We start from the raw sequence: 22,500 nt of genomic DNA, 5'->3' as shown, positions 1-22,500 counted from the left end.
CATTATTACTGTACAGTAAGTCGCTATTCTAGGGAGTGGGGCGGACATTGCACCTCGTTATTACTGTACAGTAAGTCGCTATTCTAGGGAGTGGGGCGGACATTGCACCTCATTATTACTGTACAGTAAGTCACTATTCTAGGGAGTGGGGCGGACATTGCACCTCGTTATTACTGTACAGTAAGTGGCTATTCTAGGGAGGGGAGCGGACATTGCACCTCGTTATTACTGTACAGTAAGTTGCTATTCTAGGGAGTGGGGCGGACATTGCACCTCGTTATTACTGTACAGTAAGTTGCTATTCTAGGGAGTGGGGCGGACATTGCACCTCGTTATTACTGTACAGTAAGTCGCTATTCTAGGGAGTGGGGCGGACATTGCACCTCGTTATTACTGTACAGTAAGTCGCTATTCTAGGGATTGGGGCGAACATTGCACCTCGTTATTACTGTACAGTAAGTCGCTATTCTAGGGAATGGGGCGGACATTGCACCTCGTTATTACTGTACAGTAAGTCGTTATTCTAGGGAGAGGAGCGGATATTGCACCTCGTTATTACTGTACAGTAAGTCATTATTCTAGGGAGAGGAGCGGACATTGCACCTCGTTATTACTGTACAGTAAGTCGCTATTCTAGGGAGTGGGGCGGACATTGCACCTCATTATTACTGTACAGTAAGTCGCTATTCTAGGGAGTGGGGCGGACATTGCACCTCGTTATTACTGTACAGTAAGTGGCTATTCTAGGGAGAGGAGCGGACATTGCACCTCGTTATTACTGTACAGTAAGTCGCTATTCTAGGGAGTGGGGCGGACATTGCACCTCGTTATTACTGTACAGTAAGTCGCTATTCTAGGGAGTGGGGCGGACATTGCACCTCGTTATTACTGTACAGTAAGTCGCTATTCTAGGGAATGGGGCGGACATTGCACCTCGTTATTACTGTACAGTAAGTCGTTATTCTAGGGAGAGGAGCGGATATTGCACCTCGTTATTACTGTACAGTAAGTCGTTATTCTAGGGAGAGGAGCGGATATTGCACCTCGTTATTACTGTACAGTAAGTCGTTATTCTAGGGAGAGGAGCGGATATTGCACCTTGTTATTACTGTACAGTAAGTCGTTATTCTAGGGAGAGGAGCGGATATTGCACCTCGTTATTACTGTACAGTAAGTCGCTATTCTAGGGAGTGGGGCGGACATTGCACCTCGTTATTACTGTACAGTAAGTCGCTATTCTAGGGAGTGGGGCCGACATTGCACCTCGTTATTACTGTACAGTAAGTCGCTATTCTAGGGAGTGGGGCGGACATTGCACCTCGTTATTACTGTACAGTAAGTCGCTATTCTAGGGAGAGGAGCGGACATTGCACCTCGTTATTACTGTACAGTAAGTCGTTATTCTAGGAGAGGAGCGGACATTGCACCTCGTTATTACTGTACAGTAAGTCGTTATTCTAGGGAGAGGAGCGGACATTGCACCTCGTTATTACTGTACAGTAAGTCGTTGTTCTAGGGAGAGGAGCGGATATTGCACCTTGTTATTACTGTACAGTAAGTCGTTATTCTAGGGAGAGGAGCGGATATTGCACCTCGTTATTACTGTACAGTAAGTCGCTATTCTAGGGAGTGGGGCGGACATTGCACCTCGTTATTACTGTACAGTAAGTCGCTATTCTAGGGAGTTGGGCGAACATTGCACCTCGTTATTACTGTACAGTAAGTCGCTATTCTAGGGAGTGGGGCGGACATTGCACCTCGTTATTACTGTACAGTAAGTCGCTATTCTAGGGAGAGGAACCTGTCTCATTCAACCTGTGGATCTATAGTAGGAATGAATGCAGCGTGCTTGAAAATGTGACAGTAATGACTACACCTGTGCACCAGCTAGGTGTTCTGGGGAATGTGACAGTTAGTAATGACTACACCTGTGCACCAACAAGGTGATTTGGAAAACATGGACTGTTGGTAGATCTCGAGGACCGGTTTGGCCACCCCTGTACTAGACCATCTTCTTCGATAGTAGTGATTTACTGACGTACGTTTCGCTGTCTAGCTTCATCACATGGTCCCATACACGTGTCCTGTTCTTTTTATATTGCAGGAATGAGATTGTTGTTGGCATCACCTCCAGGTCTGCAGAATCCAACCTCACGTGGCTGATGACACTGCTCAAATCAGAATTCAGAGATTTCATCTCATCTGTGGAGTTTGTTCCAATCACCAACTGCAACCGAAGTGTGTGGGAATCAGAAGTGAGCAGATGCCATGTTGCGATTCTGTACCACACCAAACACCAGGGACGGATCAATATGGTGGATATTGATGGAGGGTTATATGACGAGGAACTCGCCTACCTGTCTAATACTCTAGGTTAGAGCCATCTCTCATCTTTATTCCCAGTTACTTATTATACTGTATGTGTCCTTGCTATATATATTATCACTGTCGCAGTAGTGGTGAATGTACGGGGGCTGTGTGTCACATGGGGACTGTGCTGTACACAGGTAATGTCAGTGATGTATCCTATGTTACAGTGTATGGGGACTGTGTGTCACTTGGGGACTGTGCTGTGTAGGTGATGTCAGTGATGTCTCCTGTGTTGCAGTAATTGTGAATGTATGGGGACGTTGTTTCACATGGGGACTGTGCTTCGTGCAGGTAATGTCAGTGGTGTCTCCTGTGTTGCAGTAATGGTGAATGTACAGGGACTGTGTGTCACATAGGGACTGTGCTGTGTGTAGGTGATGTCAGTGATGTCTCCTGTGTTGCAGTAATGGTGAATGTACAGGGACTGTGTGTCAATAGGGGGACTGTGCTGTGTGCAGGTGATGTCAGTGATATCTCCTGTGTTGCAATAGATGTGAATGTATGGGGACTGTCTGTCAATAGGGGGACTGTGCTGTGCTTAGGTGATGTCAGTGATGTCTCCTGTGTAGCAGTAATTGTGAATGTATGGGGACGTTGTTTCACATGGGGACTGTGCTGCGTGCAGGTAATGTCAGTGATGTCTCCTGTGTTGCAGTAGTGGTGAATGTACAGGGACTGTGTCATTTGGGGACTGTGCTGTGTGTAGGTGATGTCAGTGATATCTCCTGTGTTGCAGTAGTGGTGAATGTACAGGGACTGTGTCATTTGGGGACTGTGCTGCGTGCAGGTAATGTCAGTGATGTCTCCTGTGTTGCAGTAGTGGTGAATGTACAGGGACTGTGTCATTTGGGGACTGTGCTGTGTGTAGGTGATGTCAGTGATATCTCCTGTGTTGCAGTAATGGTGAATGTACAGGGACTGTGTGTCAATAGGGGGACTGTGCTGTGTGTAGGTGATGTCAGTGATGTCTCCTGTGTTGCAGTAATTGTGAATGTACAGGGACTGTGTGTCAATAGGGGGACTGTGCTGTGTGTAGGTGATGTCAGTGATGTCTCCTGTGTTGCAGTAATTGTGAATGTATGGGGACGTTGTGTGGACTTGTTGGACTCTTAGCACAATTGTCAGGTCCCCATGTTTGGTTCCCAGACCAGAGATCCGAGGGCGTGGGTTGTGGACGCCATGGTGATGTCTTGGATGTTCAGCCTGGCTTATATATTTCCACCTTTTCCAATGCTGGTGAGGGATCTCAAGAGAATTCGTCTTCAGGGGTTACAGGTAATCCTGGTGGCCCCAGACTGGCCCAGGAGGTCCTGGTATTCAGACATTCTCAGACTGTAAGTAGCACCTCCGTGGCGCCTCCCTCTTCGACCAGATCTATTTCATCATGGCCCGTACCTTCATCAGGATCTAGCTCTGCTAAATTTGACGGCGTGGCTTTTGAAATCTCATTGCTAAAAAGAAAGGATTTTCTAATAGAGTAATTCAAACAATGCTGAAGGGCAGAAAGTCTGTTCCTTCGGCGAATCACTACAGAGTATGGAAGATATACATCAGGTGGTGCCACAGAAAGTGCATACGTCTAGATCAGCGGTTGGGAACCTCCGGCCCGTGGGCCGTATACGGCTCCCACAGCTGGTCTTTGTGGCCCGCCCACCTGCCCGATGGCTGTACAGCGAGTCAAGTACAGCCAAAATCTTGTGAGAGCTACCGTCCTCTCGCGATATTTCCCCTGTATGAGACTCACTGCACAGTTGCCTGACCACACAGACCGCCGACTTGTAACCTGCGGCAGCTGCCGGAGCGTGGGCTAGACTTTTGGATTTTCTTCAGGATGGTTTTTCTGCAGGATTGAGTCTTCAATCTCTAAAAGTGCAGCTGTCTGCACTTTCGATATTTTGTGTGTGGTCTGTACAGTGGGGATGTGATTGGATAGGAGAGGATATGTGTGGTCTGTACAGTGGGGATGTGATTGGATAGGACAGAGGATATGTGTGGGCTGTACAGTGCGGATGTGATTGGATAGGACAGAGGATATGTGTGACCTGTACAGTGGGGATGTGATTGGATAGGACAGAGGATATGTGTGGTATGTACAGTGCGGATGTGATTGGATAGGACAGAGGATATGTGTGGACTGTACAGTGGGGATGTGATTGGATAGGAGAGGATATGTGTGGTCTGTACAGTGGGGATGTGATTGTATAGGACAGAGGATATGTGTGGTCTGTACAGTGGGGATGTGATTGGATAGGACAGAGGATATGTGTGGTCTGTACAGTGGGGATGTGATTGGATAGGACAGAGGATATGTGTGGTCTGTACAGTGGGGATGTGATTGGATAGGACAGAGGATATGTGTGTGGTCTGTACAGTGAGAATGTGATTGGATAGGAGAGGATATGTGTGGTCTGTACAGTGGGGATGTGATTGGATAGGAGAGGATATGTGTGGTCTGTACAGTGGGGATGTGATTGGATAGGAGAGGATATGTGTGGTCTGTACAGTGGGGATGTGATTGGATAGGACAGAGGATATGTGTGGTCTGTACAGTGCGGATGTGATTGTATAGGACAGAGGATATGTGTGGTCTGTACAGTGGGGATGTGATTGGATAGGACAGAGGATATGTGTGGTCTGTACAGTGGGGATGTGATTGGATAGGACAGAGGATATGTGTGGCCTGTACAGTGGGGATGTGATTGGATAGGACAGAGGATATGTGTGGTCTGTACAGTGGGGATGTGATTGGATAGGACAGAGGATATGTGTGGTCTGTACAGTGGGGATGTGATTGGATAGGACAGAGGATATGTGTGGACTGTACAGTGGGGATGTGATTGGATAGGAGAGGATATGTGTGGTCTGTACAGTGGGGATGTGATTGGATAGGAGAGGATATGTGTGGTCTGTACAGTGGGATGTGATTGGAAAGGAGAGGATATGTGTGGTATGTACAGTGCGGATGTGATTGGATAGGACAGAGGATATGTGTGGTCTGTACAGTGGGGATGTGATTGGATAGGAGAGGATATGTGTGGTCTGTACAGTGGGGATGTGATTGGATAGGACAGAGGATGTGTGTGGCCTGTACAGTGGGGATGTGATTGGATAGGAGAGGATATGTGTGGTCTGTACAGTGGGATGTGATTGGAAAGGAGAGGATATGTGTGGTATGTACAGTGCGGATGTGATTGGATAGGACAGAGGATATGTGTGGTCTGTACAGTGGGGATGTGATTGGATAGGAGAGGATATGTGTGGTCTGTACAGTGGGGATGTGATTGGATAGGACAGAGGATATGTGTGGCCTGTACAGTGGGGATGTGATTGGATAGGAGAGGATATGTGTGGTCTGTACAGTGGGATGTGATTGGAAAGGAGAGGATATGTGTGGTATGTACAGTGCGGATGTGATTGGATAGGAGAGGATATGTGTGTACTGTACAGCAGGGATGTGATTGGATAGGATAGGATGTGTGTGTCCTCTACAGTGCGGATGTGATTGTATAGGAGAGGATATGTGTGGTCTGTACAGTGGGGATGTGATTGGATAGGATAGGATGTATGTGTCCTCTACAGTGCGGATGTGATTGGATAGGAGAGGATATGTGTGGCCTGTACAGTGGGGATGTGATTGGATAGGAGAGGATATGTGTGGTCTGTACAGTGCGGATGTGATTGGATAGGAGAGGATATGTGTTTACTGTACAGCGGGGATGTGATTGGATAGGAGAGGATATGTGTGAACTGTACAGTGGGGATGTGATTGGATAGGAGAGGATATGTGTGGACTGTACAGTGGGGATGTGATTGGATAGGACAGAGGATATGTGTGGCCTGTACAGTGGGGATGTGATTGGATAGGAGAGGATATGTGTAGCCTGTACAGTGGGGATGTGATTGGATAGGTCAGAGGATATGTGTGTGGTCTGTACAGTGTGGATGTGATTGGATAGGAGAGGATATGTGTGGCCTGTACAGTGGGATGTGATTGGATAGGAGAGGATACAGTATGTGTGGGCTGTACAGTGGGGATGTGATTGGATAGGACAGAGGATATGTGTGGTCTGTACAGTAGGGATGTGATTGGATAGGAGAGGATATGTGTGGCCTGTATAGTGGGGATGTGATTGGATAGGACAGAGGATATGTGTGGACTGTACAGTGGGGATGTGATTGGATAGGACAGCGGATATGTGTGGCCTATACAGTGGGGATGTGATTGGATAGGAGATGATATGTGTGGCCTGTACAGTGGGGATGTGATTGGATAGGAGAGGATATGTGTGGTCTATACAGTGGGGATGTGATTAGATAGGAGAGGATATGTGTGGTCTGTACAGTGGGGATGTGATAAGATAGGACAGAGGATATGTGTGGACTGTACAGTGGGGATGTGATTAGATAGGACAGCGGATATGTGTGGCCTGTACAGTACGTATGTGATTGGATAGAACAGAGGATATGTGTTGACTGTACAGTGGGGATGTGATTGGATAGGAGAGGATATGTGTGGCCTGTACAGTGGGGATGTGATTGGACAGTTCAGAGGATATGTGTGGCCTGTACAGTGAGAATGTGATTGGATAGCAGAGGATATGTGTGGTCTGTACAGTGGGGATGTGATTGGATAGGAGAGGATATGTGTGGTCTGTACAGTGGGGATGTGATTGGATAGGAGAGGATATGTGTGGTCTGTACAGTGTGGATGTGATTGGATAGAAGAGGATATGTGTGGTCTGTACAGTGGGGATGTGATTGGATAGGACAGAGGATATGTGTGGCCAGTACAGTGGGATGTGATTGGATAGGAGAGGATATGTGTGGTCTGTACACTGGGGATGTGATGGGATAGGAGAGGATATGTGTGGTCTGTACAGTGGGGATGTGATTGGATAGGAGAGGATATGTGTGGTCTGTACAGTGGGGATGTGATTGGATAGGAGAGGATATGTGTGGCCTGTACAGTGGGGATGTGATTGGATAGGAGAGTATATGTGTGTACTGTACAGTGGGGATGTGATTGGATAGGACAGAGGATATGTGTGGCCTGTACAGTGGGGATGTGATTGGATAGGAGAGGATATGTGTTTACTGTACAGTGGGGATGTGATTGGATAGGACAGAGGATATGTGTGGCCTGTACAGTGGGTATGTGATTGGATAGGAGAGGATATGTGTGGTCTTTACAGTGGGGATGTGATTGGATAGGAGAGGATGTGTGTGGTCTGTACAGTGCGTATGTGATTGGATAGGACAGAGGATATGTGTGGCCTGTACAGTGGGATGTGATTGGATAGGAGAGGATATGTGTGGTCTGTACAGTGGGGATGTGATAGAATAGGACAGAGGATATGTGTGGCCTGTACAGTGGGGATGTGATTGGATAGGAGAGGATATGTGTGGCCTGTACAGTGGGGATGTACAGATGGCGCCGGGCTTGTCTTTGCTGGGGATGGCGGAGGACTCGCCACCCGCCATCCCCCGCCCCGCGCCATCTGTATGTCGGAAGGGGACGCGCGTGCACGAGGTGCACGCGCGTCCCGTTCCGACGGTGCTTTTGCCCGGGTCCCCGCCGGCTTCCCCGGGTCCCCGCCGGTCCACACCGCCCCCCCGCAGCCCCCCGCAGCCCTGCCCGTCTCCCTGAAGCTGGAGACGGGCAGGACTGCACCCGCCGCGCCGCCTCGCCGCCCGGCTATTGAGACGCTCGTGCGTGGGAGACGCACGAGCGTCTCATTCAGCCAGAGCGCCAGATTGCTGGCGGATCGCCAGGGACACGGTCCTGGCGCTCCGCCAGCAATAATAAGGCCAGCTCCATCTGTAATTGGATAGGAGAGAATATGTGTGGCCTGTACAGTGTGGATGTGATTGGATAGGAGAGGATATGTATACCCACAATGCTGGCACATCCGATTATCCTTGATAAAGTGCGCATGTCGCACGAAACACGTTGGTCCCGACAAAGATCTCCCGGCAGGCTGTCACCTATACCCGTCTCCAACCCTCTCTGCGGCCGTATAACAACTTCCGGCCACTTCCGGTTTCCCTAGGAGAGACGGAGCAACGGCATTGCGGCTGCCGCACACAAGTGTGGTTCAGCTGTTTTCTACGTTTGGAAGCCCTCTCAAATCACCACCTCAAAGGAACCCACCAGGGGCGGATCCAGGATAAAATGACAGGGGGGGCACCATGATAAAAGAAGGTTTAGGGGGGGAGGGGCGGTGTTAGTGGTGCCTGCCAGTGTTAATGCTAAGAGATCGGCAGAGAGAGGGTGGGAATGGGATTAAAAATAGGCGCTGGCATTTAAAGTACGCAGGCCCACCATGGCGACAAAAGCGAAGGATGTAGTTGTACGTGCGGCGAAGGCGCGCTCTGGAAAAGGGGTGTGGCCACTCAACAGAGGTGTGTCCTTGAGTGTAGTCTACAACACCATATACAACTTCTACACATTATGCAACAAAATACTAGACCCCTTTATACTTCCCCCTTACACATGATGCCAAATGTAATGAAACTAAATCCACATAATTCCACATGGAATGAGCCAAAATTCAAATAATGTCACATGGATTGTGTCAAAATTCACATAATGCCACTCGGATTGAGCCAAAATTTACATAATAACACACGGATTTAGCCAAAATTCACATAATGCCAAATGGATTGAGCCAAAATTCACATAATGCCACATGGATTGTGTCAAAATTCACATAATGCCACATGGATTGAGCCAAAATTCACATAATGCCACACGGATTGAGCCAAAATTTACATAATAACACACGGATTGAGCCAAAATTCATATAATGCCAAATGGATTGAGCCAAAATTCACAAAATGCAACATGGATTGAGCCAAAATTCACATAATGCCACATGGATTGAGCCAAAATTCACATAATGCCACATTGATTGAGCCAAAATTTACATAATAACACACGGATTGAGCCAAAATTCATATAATGCCAAATGGATTGAGCCAAAATTCACAAAATGCAACATGGATTGAGCCAAAATTCACATAATGCCACATGGATTGAGCCAAAATTCACATTATGCCACACGGATTGAGCCAAAATTCACGTAGGGCCACACGGATTGAGCCAGAATTCACATAATGCCACACAGATTAAGCCAAAATTCACAATACGATTTATAAACAGGGACATTGTCCACCAAAGGCGCGCATTAAACATTTACACCATAATGTCCATTACACGTTAAGTTACACGCCATGATGTCCATTATGTATTATGCCAAACACCATAATGCCTATTAAAAATTATGCTACATAAGTGCTGCTTATCTACATGCTCATTGCCAAGGGTTCCATGCTCATTGCCAGAGGTTCCATGCTCGTTGCCATGTGGGATTACATGCTCATTGCCAAGGGAGAATACATGCTCGCGGTAAATGGGGGACAGCCGCCCCCAGGCAGAAGTGATAGCCACTGACAGTGTCAGAGCCTGGCTGTATTCAGAGCACTGCAGGTACCGGCTATTTGAAATAATACCCCTTTCACACCAGAAAATGCATTCCCAGTCTGGCCCCTTTTACACCAGCCTAGTCCCTGCATTTTCTGGTGTGAGGGTGAGAGAAAACCACCCCCCTTTAACCAGTTATCTCATTTAACCGGCTATATCTTCGGAAGCAACTGACCCATTTACATGAGTATCATATTGAAGAACTTTGAGTGGGCTTTGAATGATGTTGATCCAGTATAACTGGAACGTTTGGTTCCAGAGTAATCTGCCCTCAAAGAACATGAACAGCCATGAAATTACATTTCAAAAATAAAAAAATCAGTTTACACGCAATATCTCTGGAACTGATTGACCGATATGGACCAGCCTGGTATCATATTGAAGGCCCAGCGATTTGGAATTGAATGAATCAACCACAAGCTTCTGTGATGCCAGGGCGGGAACTGGCAGCCGTCGGAACCGGGTGGGGGTCGGAATTGACGGGTCCCATATTATCCTATGGGGAAAAAATGTTACAGCTTTGCCAGGCGATATCTCCGGTTCCCGGGGGGCTAGAGACACAGGGCTGGGCTCGTTGGAAAGCCCTGGTCCTCAGCTACAAAATCAAATGACAGGAGGGGCACGTGCCCGGGTGCCCCCCCCCCCCCCTTAATCCGCCACTGGAACCCACCAACATCCAGAGAAGTTACAATCTACGGAAGTAGGGTAAGATAGGGACAGACATACCGGGACGATCACCATTCTATAAAAATACCAACCTTTCCTCAAAAGGGTGTAAACATTGATACTAACTATTTTATTCCTTACAGGTACCACTTTACAATATTTTATTCATATAACTACCACTCCCCCTGTTTACATAAATCACTTTCTGTTTATATACATATCAGCATTAATCCTTAGCGCTCTTTTGAAAAAAACCATTGCATATTACATCAGTATAGTCTCTGGGGTTTGATTAGTAAGATGGGAGTTCTATTGAAGGTAGGATATTGTTATGGGCAACCAATCAGAATACGCTTCTTATTTATTTAGCACCCTCTAGAAGATAATTCTCTTTCTGACCTGTGGGCCTCATTCAGATCCGGGTTCAGTAGGGATTGGTAGCAGTCTTCGGTAGCAGCGGACCTGAGCAGGTACGCACATGATGAGACTTTTCTGATCTGCTGCATGTCCCCGAATATGTGTCACCACCGGGACAAGCCTGTGTGAATCAGCCCCTTGTATTTGGCGTGATGTCTCATGTGCTCTGGGTTTGTTTTTACAGGTAGACATAAGGTGATGGTGTTTCTGGATGATTTGGAGGATGGTTCTGAGGAGGAGAGACAGAGAATCCTGAGGACACAGCCCAGCATCCAGCGCCTGTCCTCTCGCTTCCTCATCTGTACTCAGCGCAAAAATACTGAGGCTAATAGAATTAGAATGGAATTGCGACGTTTTCTGGAAACTGGTAAGTTAGCAAAGAGATCAGATAGCGGGATATAATAATAATAATAATAATAATAATAATAATAATAATAATAATATTACAAAACAACAACAGCAATATTAATAATAATGATCTGATAAGGCCATACAGTATATAAAACACAGACAGGCATTTACTGTAGTTTAATATTTGGTATTTGGTCAAAATCTTTAAGCTCGCAGCCCCCATACTGGGACCCCATTGTTCTGCAACTTGTACTTTATACATTTTAGTATGGAAACCGCAAACCCATTAGAAGTAAACGTGGGATGTGCGTTCTGGTGTTATTAAGCCAAGCGTACAGTATACGCTCTAGCATAACAGCTGACACTAGTTGCATTAGATGACGTAACGCCACAGATTATATATATATATATATATATATATATATATATATATATATATATATATATATATATATATATATATATATATATATATATATATATTCTACATATTTAATATCTTTTGTTGGTACTTAAGCTAAAAATAGCTACAAAACGGGGCGTGGCCTGGCAGCCATTAGAGGGAGACGTGGATCCGCTCAGCTCCTGCACAACGCAGCCTGAAAGCTCCTTCTCAGGCCCCTACAGACCTCAGCCACCGGCTACACAGCCACCCAGAGACCTCCAGAGGCCAGCGGTACTTCCAGCGGGCGGCAGCGGAGTCGGGGCGGCCGTTTGCGGCCGCTCGCGGATTGCGGCCTACCCGATCCCCGGAAGCCGCGGCCTAGATTTCGGCAGCTGGCCGCGCTGCGGGCTCCACAGCGGACGTATGCCGCGAAACAGTGCGCGAAGGCACCAGCGCTCACCCCCTGATCAGGCATCCATCCGGAGACCCCCTCAACGCCACACACAAGGTTTGTGTCCACCCCCACCCTCACAAAACCCCGCTACTAACTCCAGCTCTTAGCCCTCTAAGCGGCGGCCATCTTGCAGGTGGCAGAATAAAACGCTGCTGCACACAGTCAGCTCTGTGGGCTGAACAGCTGAGCTGTAGTGCTGTTCTCAGCCCTTCTGTACCAGAAAATTACCTGTCTCCCTTCCTCTGCCCTACTAAGTGTGGATGGTGCCCTTCAGGCAGAGAAACCACCAGCCACTCCAGGAATATCACCCAGCCCTCCTGCAATCCTCAGTGCAGAGGTCAAGAAGCAGTAATACAAGAGACTGACCCTCCCACCCCACACTCAAATATCTGGCTATATTATTATAATACCAGAACCTGCATTGGGCCCACTCTGCACCCCCCCTTTGCTTTGTCTGAGACAGCCCCGCCCATAGCGCAGATCACAGCGTGGCAAAATAACAACTACCCATCAACATACTGAAGATCAGACGCAGCTTATACACCCCGCTCAGGGCCCCGCGAAGTGGGTGGGGGGCCCACCTGCCGCCCGGAGAATACAGCCCCATAGCAGAAACCGGAGAGGATGATCTCACTCCACATCGACCCGTCCTCCCACTTGAGATGATTTGCCCGAAGACCTGTTGATGCCAGGCCGCTGAGGGGACGCGGCCGGGTCCTCACCACGCCACTCTTTTACTACTCTTAGCTACCAACCCAGCGGCCCTATGACCGCCTAGATGTGAACTGCCTTCTCACCAGCATGGTCAAGTCTGGTAAAAAGAAAGTAAGCACCCCGAAACCAAAAGCGAATCCGCCCCTGAGAGATCTGAGACCCTTTCTACTCTCTGCCATACCGAGTGACTCTGAAACTAACACCCCCCCAAGCCCACTTCTCAACTACTCCTCTATACCCCTTTCCCCCGGGACAATGAAACAACCCTCTTCCCCCACCCAAGGAGAACCCACTCTCAAGGAACTCATGGCGTACATGAAAACCTTACCCACCGAACAATATATACAAAACATCATGCGTAAGGAGTTGGCAACGATCAAGCAAGATGTAACTCAACTAACTGAAAGAGTGGATGTCCTCGAGGACCATCAGGAGTCTGCTGACACATTCACAAAATCCCTCTGCGAAGTCATCGCAGCCCAAACACTCGAAATCAAATCCCTCAGAACACGGGTCCTAGACTTGGACAACAGAGGCCGACGTAATAACATCAGAATAAGAGGCATCCCCGAAGACGTCCCCCCGGCAAACCTCATAGATGTCTTAACTAAGATCTTCAACGAGATCCTGGGGAAAGACTCTTCAAACACTATCACCTTTGATCGAGCACACCGAGCACTCAAACCAAGAGGCCTCCCTGCAGACCGTCCAAGAGACGTTATATGCCGCCTGCACTATTTCTCCCAAAAGGAAGAGATAATGAATAAAGTGAGGAGAATAGACGGGCTAACTTTCAACAGCGAACCCATTGCCCTATACCAAGATCTTTCTTGGCACACCCTCCAGCAGCGGAAAACTCTCAAACCCATTACCGACGAGCTACGAAAACGCCAACTAAAATACAGATGGGGATTCCCCTTTCAACTACAAGTAGCATTGTCGGGGAAAACCTACTCCCTACAATCTCCCTCAGATCTCCCAACCTTCTGCTCCGGCCTAGGCCTTCCCCCCATGAAGATTCCGGATTGGGAATTTAACCCACCAGACTTGACCCCTCCCCAGCGGAACAAAAATGGAACACCATGGCAAACTACTCGAGACTCTAGCAAGAAACCCTCCCTGGCTCAGGCCTGCATCCAGAACATTCCCGCCAAAGACCCATCACCTTCTGGGTCGACATGATCATCTCCTAGACTCCAGCGATCCATGGACTTCCCGGGTGTCGACGGTCGGGTGAGACAAACCTTTCCACCTGCTCACCAAAAAAAAACCCGACTAATGACGCCCCTACTATATATTTGTGAGACAGTCTGGTCTCCGACGTTCTTTTTTGTTCCTTTATAACAAAGTTTAAATTGTTTTTCTTACCATTAAGTTAAGGTTGGTTCGATTAACACTGTAATTATCTTTTTGAAGTGTACTATGCAACACTCTCAATGTGGCGCCCCAGGCGGCGTCCCCTAGTTTTCCCCAAACCCCGCACTTGGCCTACTTGGCCCAATGGGACACCGAATGTACAATACAACAGGTTGTCTCATGGCGGGTTGTTACATATTTCTGATGTTTATTTTTCTTGTACTTTTTTACCCTTTGTTCCCCCTTATCCCGCCCTCATATACACCTGTCCCTTTAGTCCAATCCGAACGTCCTCCTGCTGAACCAAACCCTACCCAGGATGTCAAGTCCAGGTAAACTTAAAATTGTATCATTCAACGCTAGAGGCCTGAACATCCCTGAAAAAAGATCTCAATTACTGAATATGCTTTGGTCGGAGAGGGTGGATGTAGCTCTGATACAAGAAACTCACTTTAAAGGATCCACACGTCCTCCCTCCCTGACCAATTATAGATTCCTCTTAGCATACTACTCAAATAACCCTGACAGCAAAACGAAAGGTGTAGCTGTTGTATTCTCACGATCCCTACAAGTTACGGAAATCAAGACCCATAAAATAGTTCCAGGCAGAATACTGGTAGTCACTTGCACAATCTTCTCCAGTCCCTACACATTCATAGCCCTCTATGCCCCTAACAGCAACCAACCTATATTCCTTAGCGCCCACCTACCAAAATTAGAACCTCTATATAAGGGAACTGTTATTTTAGGAGGTGACCTCAATTGGACCATGGACCCACCTATAGACACCTCCCCCCCCTCTCCTAGATTTTCAATACGCAAACACAAACAAGTAAGGAAACTATAACACAACTCACAACTAGCTGACTCGTGGAGAGTCTTGAACCCTAATGGCCGCGACTACACCTTTTTCTCCCATCCGCACCAAACTTACTCCCGACTAGACTACCTATTTATTAGCCACAAACACCTCCCACAGATAATCCAAGCTGATGTCGGATCGATCCATATATCAGACCACGCCCCAGTTTTCCTGACCCTAGCGACTTCCTATCGCAACCCAGCCCAATGGTCTTGGCGTCTCAATGAATCACTCCTTCAAGACAAATATTGCAAATCCGAACTAGATAAAACCCTAGCTGATTACTTCTCTATCAACGAGACAGACGAGGTCTCCAAAACGACCCTCTGGGAAGCGCATAAATGCGTAATGCGAGGTAAACTGATCCAACTTGGCTCGTATATGAAAAAATCTAGATCATCAGCTGTAGAATCACTACTGCAAAAAATTCACCTCCTAGAAACTCGCCACAAATCCTCCCTAGCACCCGGTGACCTCCTAGACCTAGCTGAAGCCCGCGATCAACTGAAAAAACTACTTAACCTTAAAACTCAAGCATCCATACGAAAATGTAAAAACAGATACTACCAGTGGGGCAACAAGCCCGGACGCCTACTGGCTCAGGCCCTTAGGGCCCAGAAAACAGCCTCCTTTATTTCAAACATGAAAAACAAATCAGGTACACTCTGCTTTAAAACACCGGAAATTGCAGCCTGTTTCAAAGAATACTACTCGGCGCTATACAACCTCTCAGACCCATCCTCAACAACAAACCCTATCCCAAACCTAATTAACTCTAAACGATACCTAGAAAAGGTTGCATACCCCACACTCCCGTCGGCAGCTAGAACCTCCCTAGACGAGCCCTTCACTACACTGGAGGTAGACCGTGCCATAGCCTCTCTGCCTTCAGGCAAGAGCCCCGGTCCGGACGGATTCCCGGCAACATACTATAAAATCTTCAGGGATGTTCTTACCCCTAAAATAGTCCAAGTCTTTAACTCCATAACAGCTACCCATTATTTTCCCCCTCAGTCCCTAGAAGCTCAAATCACTGTAATCCCAAAACAAGGAAAAGACCCCTCAATTTGCCCCAGCTACAGACCTATATCCCTGCTCAACGTAGATCTAAAACTATATGCAAAATTACTGGCCACTAGACTGAACGAATTTCTCCCCATGCTCATACACAATGACCAAGTCGGCTTCGTTCCCGGCCGCGAGGCAAAAGACAACACTACAAAAATAATTTCTCTAATTCATCTAGCCTCCAAGAGCCAAATCCCTACTATTTTACTGTCGACCGACGCCGAAAAGGCTTTCGACAGGGTCAACTGGGACTTCATGAGGGCAGTGCTGGAACACATTGGGTTAGGGCAGGTGTCACTCCATAGAATACTGGCTCTTTACTCACAACCCTCTGCCAGAGTTAAAGTAAACGGAACCCTATCTGACACTTTTTCCATTAGCAATGGTACAAGACAGGGTTGCCCACTCTCCCCCCTCATCTTTGTCTTATGTATCGAAGCCCTCGCTAGGGCAATTAGGAAGAATAACCAAATCACAGGCCTACAAGTTGACGACACCAATTACAAACTAGCCCTATTCGCAGATGATGTCCTGACAATCCTTACACAACCCTCCCACTCACTCCCACATTTCATGCAGGAACTGAACACTTTTAGCGCCCTTTCCAATTTTAAGGTGAACACCACTAAATCATATGCCCTGAACATCTCCGCATCTCCTAAAGAAATAATTACCCTAAAAGCCCTCTATCCATTTATTTGGAAAGACTCCCATATCACATACCTGGGAGTCCAACTCCCTAGAGATCTCTCACAACTATTCACCTTAAACTTCCACCCCATCCTCAAAGCTATCAAAAAGGACTTTTGCAGTTGGCAATACAAAACAATCTCATGGTTAGGTCGTATCGGAGTGGTCAAAATGAACACACTCCCTCGCCTACTGTATCTCCTCCAAGCGCTCCCGATCAAGATCCCAGACTCCTGGTTTCAGACCATCCAATCCTTGATCCAACAGTTTATCTGGGCCCGCAAAACCCCCAGGATTAGCAAAAACACCCTGATGCGGCCAACCGCTCAGGGTGGATTCCAACTTCCAGATGTTAGAAAATATCACCAAGCCATCATGCTAAGCAGGGTCCTAGATTGGACACGAAGTAGGGAGCTCAAACAATGGGTGGTTCTGGAGGGACTATACGCTCAACAGTACCCTGAAATTTTCCCCTGGCTACCATCCCTTCCTAGACTCCCACATCATCACCCGACCATCTCCCCTACATTGAAGGCATGGAAGCTCTTACGCAAGAAATCGATGATTTCCTCAGACATAGGCCCCCTCACATCCTTCCTGAGGAACCCAGCTTTTACACCAGGCTTTACTCTCTCCCACTACAAACCGTGGGCCCTGGAGGGCCTCTTTAGGCTAGGCCAACTAACACAAAACTCGGTAGTGTTGCAATTCTCTGACATCCGGAAAAAATGGGATATCCCACAATCAGATTTCTGGAAATATCTCCAGGTCAGGCATTTCCTTCACACAAAGAACACACTAAAACAGGCCTCTAGAGAACTATCCCCCTTCGAAAGACTATGTGTCTCCCCTGCCCACCCTAAACGTATAATATCTTCCCTATACCAAATCCTACAACAACATACTCCTCAGGAAACCATGCCCTTCCTCAGGAAATGGGAAAAAGACCTAGATATCAAAATCACAGAGAGGGAATGGGAGGCTATCTTCATGAAAACCCATACAAGCTCCATATGCACTCAAGTCAAAGAAACCCAATACAAACTTCTGATGAGATGGTACAGACACCCATCCCTTCTCCACACAATATCCCCGTCAAACTCCCCTATCTGCTGGAGGTGCCGGAAAGATTTAGGCACCATGGTTCATATATGGTGGTCCTGCCCCCTAATTCAACCATTCTGGAGGGAGGTAATCTCTGTGTCATCGGACATCACACTCACTCCTATCCCCACCAACCCCTCCTTCTGGTTGCTAAACCACTCAACTATACCGCTTTCCTCACATAAAAAATCCATATTACGGCACCTAAGCAACGCAGCCCGCGCAGTAATCCCTGCTCTCTGGAAGTCCCAGAATCCACCCACCCGTCTTACCTGGTTTTCGAGGATAGACTATTACATGAACATGGAGGACTTGCTCCTGAGCTCTAAAGATAGGATGTCAGAATTCACGGCCATTTGGCTTCCATGGTTAAATTACAAATCTTCCAACCTGTACAAAGACTATATGGTGGCCAGTGGAAGACCCAATCAATCCTCTCTTCCATCACTTTGCGACTCTGCGACTAATTAAAAGCTACTACTAAGGATTGGACAACCCCCTCACACCCCCCCCTCCTCCCACTCAACCCCAGAAACCCTCTAGCCCCGATCCCCCCCCCCCTCCTATCTCTCCCTGGTTATTAGATTACCCTTGTATGTTATGTTTTTAAATTTGAGACTGCAATACTGTAACGATTATGGTAAATGTAATGCCAACTTCTGTAACCTAAATCATTTGCAAAGATACGTGTTACTATGTCTTTAATCCCTGTACTTGAATACTTTAACTCAATAAAAACAGAATTTAAAAAAAAAAAAAATAGCTACAAAACTGCATGAATCTTTTAGGACACAGTGATGTTCTATGATAGGGACGGACACCTCCATGTGTTCCAGGGTGGCAGCTGATCTCCACTGTTTGATCATGATTTGTTAATCCGTGTGAAAAGAAAGGTCCCTATTACTGGTAGTATTTCAGACACAGGATAAGTGATATGCGGTAAATCTATATTCTGTGTGACTGCGGCTGTATCTGCATATGAAAAGATGTTACACTGTTTTCCATGAAAACATTGTAATGTTCCATTGCTTATGCAGATACAGCAGCAGACTATAGACTGTGGACTTGCTTCTTATCATTTTAGTCAGCAGAAGCGGCTGGTGCATCCTGTTCACTCCATTTCACAAATAAGACACAACATAAGTCGCGCTGAGCTCATGTGTTATGTATAATACAAGTTTTATAGCATGGGGGACAGATGTATGTGGACACATCTGTAGAACATAATCACATACTCTCCCGGATTTTTCTGTAGTTCCCTGCACCCCCAGAACAGTGGGTGCTCCTCCCGCATTCCACCTAATTCCTGATGAAGTGGGCAGAATGGGGAGACAATTGCCAGAATCATGGATCCAATCAAAGGGGCGGAGCTAAAGTACACGGATTTGCAACATTTAGGGGGAAATTCACTAAGATGTGTATTCTACTTCACATGGGATGTTGCTATGGGCAACCAATCAGAATCTACGTCATATTTATTTAGCACCCTCTATAAGATAGACAGAATCTGATTGGTTGGCCACAGCAACACCACATGTGAAGTAGAATACACATCTTAGTAAATTAGCCCCACCCCTTTACCTTAGACCTGCAGATTGCAGCATTTTACTGTGTCTGTATATGGAGCATAACTTGGAAAATGTCCATATAATATACCCTGAGTAGAAGTTTGGAAGTTGCCTAATGTAAGCTGGTCAGAATGGGGATGTTGCTACTACTGTATACAAAATACTAAATAAATGTCTATATACAGAATATTTCCCGGTGTCTTTCCCCGCAATGGCATCTCTGCCCCCCCCCTTCTCTGCATCTCGCTCCATTGAGTTTGTCCCCCTTCTTTCCCTCTCATGTCTCCTCCTTTTTGTCTCTTTTGCCCTTTTAATTCTGTCCACCCACCCTTGTACATCCATGCAACCAGTGGCGTCACTACAGGGGTGCTGCACACACCCAACTATCACCCGCTGAGCAGTGACACCAAAGTGCCGTCTCCTGCTCATTAATAGGAGCCGGATGCTGAACTGTAACATTACCTGCAGCACCAGGCTCCTATCACAGTGTAGGAGCTGGTATCTCAAACGGGCAATCTCTGGGACAGCCCAACATCTCCAGAACACCTGGAGTTTCTGAAACTTAACTTAGGCTCCGAGGCCACAGCTCTATTGGCCAGTTCACGGCCTCCCCTCTAAGGTCTCTTTTTAATAGCAGCGCACCTAAGTAAGTGGCGACAAGTAAGAGCTGTGAGAGGGGAGGGGAATACTTTTGCTCTTACTGCACTTGTTTAAATATTTCTTAAATAAAGACTTTCACCTAACTGTTTAGGACTAGGCAGAAAGTAGGAATGTAGGTGGGGACAAAATGGTCTTCTCTTTTCACAGTGGTTCTGGAATGTGGCGCTCACTTACTGGGACCAGCAATGCTGGTTTGCAAGGCGGTGGACCATTGCTGTAGCACTTCCATGCGGTTGACTTCCTCTCCCTCTGGCAGCAGCTCCTCAGAGTCTGGTGGCCGCAGCTCTCTTACAGATGTACACAAAGCTCTATGTCAGACTTAAGGGCCCAGTTTTGCCTAAATGTGACTCATATTTGGCACCAGATTTTAATCTCCACCTATAAAAGGGAGTTCCCAGACACTGTGCAATTCACAATCAGAGCTGACATTCTCCAACTGCCTCCCAAGCAGATCTAGAGGCATCAGCGTGAGAAGTAATTGCTCCCAGCCCAGATCGCACCTGATCAGAGGCCCCTGGGGTCTAGGGCCGATGGGTAGCTGCTCAGTAAGCCCAGACATTATTATGTCCCTGATCTTACCCCTATTGGTGTACTGCCAGTATCATCTCTAGTGCATACCAACCACCATAACTAGGAACCCAGACTGTGGACTGTGACCTGCGTGTCAGACACAGGAAGCTCAAACCTCCATGCAAGGGTTCCTACTGGTAAACTACACTCCATGCTTCTGTTCACAGTCTCCGCCAACCCCGTGGTAATGGATAGCACCCAACATCCATCAATGAGGTGCGTCATTTCTCTCGACAAACTACAACCAAACCCTGGAGAGATGGTCATTGTCCGATTAATATGATCATTTAATTTACTAATGTAGGTTTATCCTGCTTTCATTCCTGTCTGCAGACGCCCAGCCAACACAGACACGGGAACCACGGATAAGCCAAGATCAGAGGACACAGTATGGAAAGGGATCCGAAGCAAGCCAAGTTCAATCGGTACAGAAAGGAAAGGAAGTAGGAAGAATGCAAGGTCAGTGCGGGTCAAAGTAGATTATACTGTAGGTCAGCACAAGGTATTGTAATGTTCTGGTCCCTATTTATCACACCTATCACCTGTATTAATGAACACTGCATAACACCCATAAACCTTGATGGGGGAACTGGCTTTGTCAAATTCATTAAGGTGGGAAAAGTTGTTTTTCATATGAAGCCTATACAGAACACCATCTGCAGTTGGCATTGGACGCTCCTCTGTGCATGTGATCTCCTCCTCTCATTCCTCCAATGTGTACTGTAGCCTGGTGCACCAGAGGGGCGAGGCTTTTATGGTGGACCCACTGAGCCTGCTAGAAGTATTGGCAGATCCTTCAGTTGTAGCAGATGAGGGGGGCACCAGACACCCTAGGTGGACACAGTTTTTGAAAGGTATATACAATCTATTAAATGTAGCGTTCCCTGTAGGCTGTCTGGTGCCCCCCACCTCAAAACTGGTGCATCAACAGGAACCAGGTGGCACTTGACAGTTTCCTGTCGATGCACCAATTTTTGGGGGACATCCAGACGCCCTAAAGGAACACTAGTCTTGATATTTACGTTTGAGGTAGGCACCGCGGTATATATCTGTTTTATTGAGTGCATATTACAGAGATAGTTAGAATTTCTCTCCATATTCATGTGCTTATGATACCTAAAAAGCCTCAAACAGGTGCAGCCGATCAGATTGGGTATAAACTTTTATAAATACATTTGGTAAATATATTATTAATAATTTGCTCTAAAGGGGTGTACACACGGAGAGAGTTCTGCTAGTGAGAGACTTTGGGCGGTATTCAATGAGCCTGATTCGCCATGTTTTTATGGCGAATTTGTGCTGTTTGGCGAATTTCTGACTAAAACGGTGAATCACCCTATTCAATGACCACATGGCGAATACATTTGAAGGTTTTTTTCGCCATGATTCACCGAGTAGCAATCGCTATCTTTTTATGGAGAAGTGGAATGTGAACTTTTAAAATAAAGTGTTTTGTTTTTTACATTTGGTGTCTAAAAATCAGGAATTTTATTCTGAGGAGGGGCATGCTACTTTTATTCATGTGCTGTAAGCACATGAATATATATTTAATTTGAAAAAAAAAAAATATATATATATATATATTTTTTTTTACACAGCAGCCAGCAGGGGGCGCCGAAGCCGAGCTGCTCATTACATATTCATATATTCACTGCACCCTGTGCTGCCTGGCACCCGGGGAGCCCACCTGTCCCCCACAAACATTCAGGGGCAGGCAGAGAGACTTCCATCTCTCTGCCTGGCACCCTCCTCAGGCTCCCTGCGGCATTCGCCGCAGGAGCT

The 22,500-nt window shown here is 46.9% G+C and overlaps 2 protein-coding genes across 3 annotated transcripts in view; one reads left to right on the top strand and one right to left on the bottom strand.

Moving 5' to 3' along the window:
- The window catches only part of LOC146019740 (uncharacterized), a 781,584-nt gene that overhangs the window by 569,727 nt on the left and 189,357 nt on the right, over nt 1–22,500 (bottom strand). The gene's annotated exons all lie outside the window — the stretch shown is intronic.
- LOC146019730 (uncharacterized) overlaps nt 1–22,500 on the top strand; it is a 206,943-nt gene that overhangs the window by 10,895 nt on the left and 173,548 nt on the right. Inside the window, exons 2-4 of the mRNA XM_083152243.1 lie at nt 2,105–2,373; nt 11,121–11,303; nt 21,052–21,177. Of these exons, the coding sequence (XP_083008369.1) occupies nt 2,105–2,373; nt 11,121–11,303; nt 21,052–21,177 (578 nt within the window). The remainder of the gene's footprint in view (nt 1–2,104; nt 2,374–11,120; nt 11,304–21,051; nt 21,178–22,500) is intronic.

This window comes from Crinia signifera, chromosome 7, assembly GCF_055691185.1.
Source record: "Crinia signifera chromosome 7, ASM5569118v1, whole genome shotgun sequence".
Lineage (NCBI taxonomy): Eukaryota > Metazoa > Chordata > Amphibia > Anura > Myobatrachidae > Crinia > Crinia signifera.
This window is presented reverse-complemented; position numbering and strand designations above follow the sequence as displayed.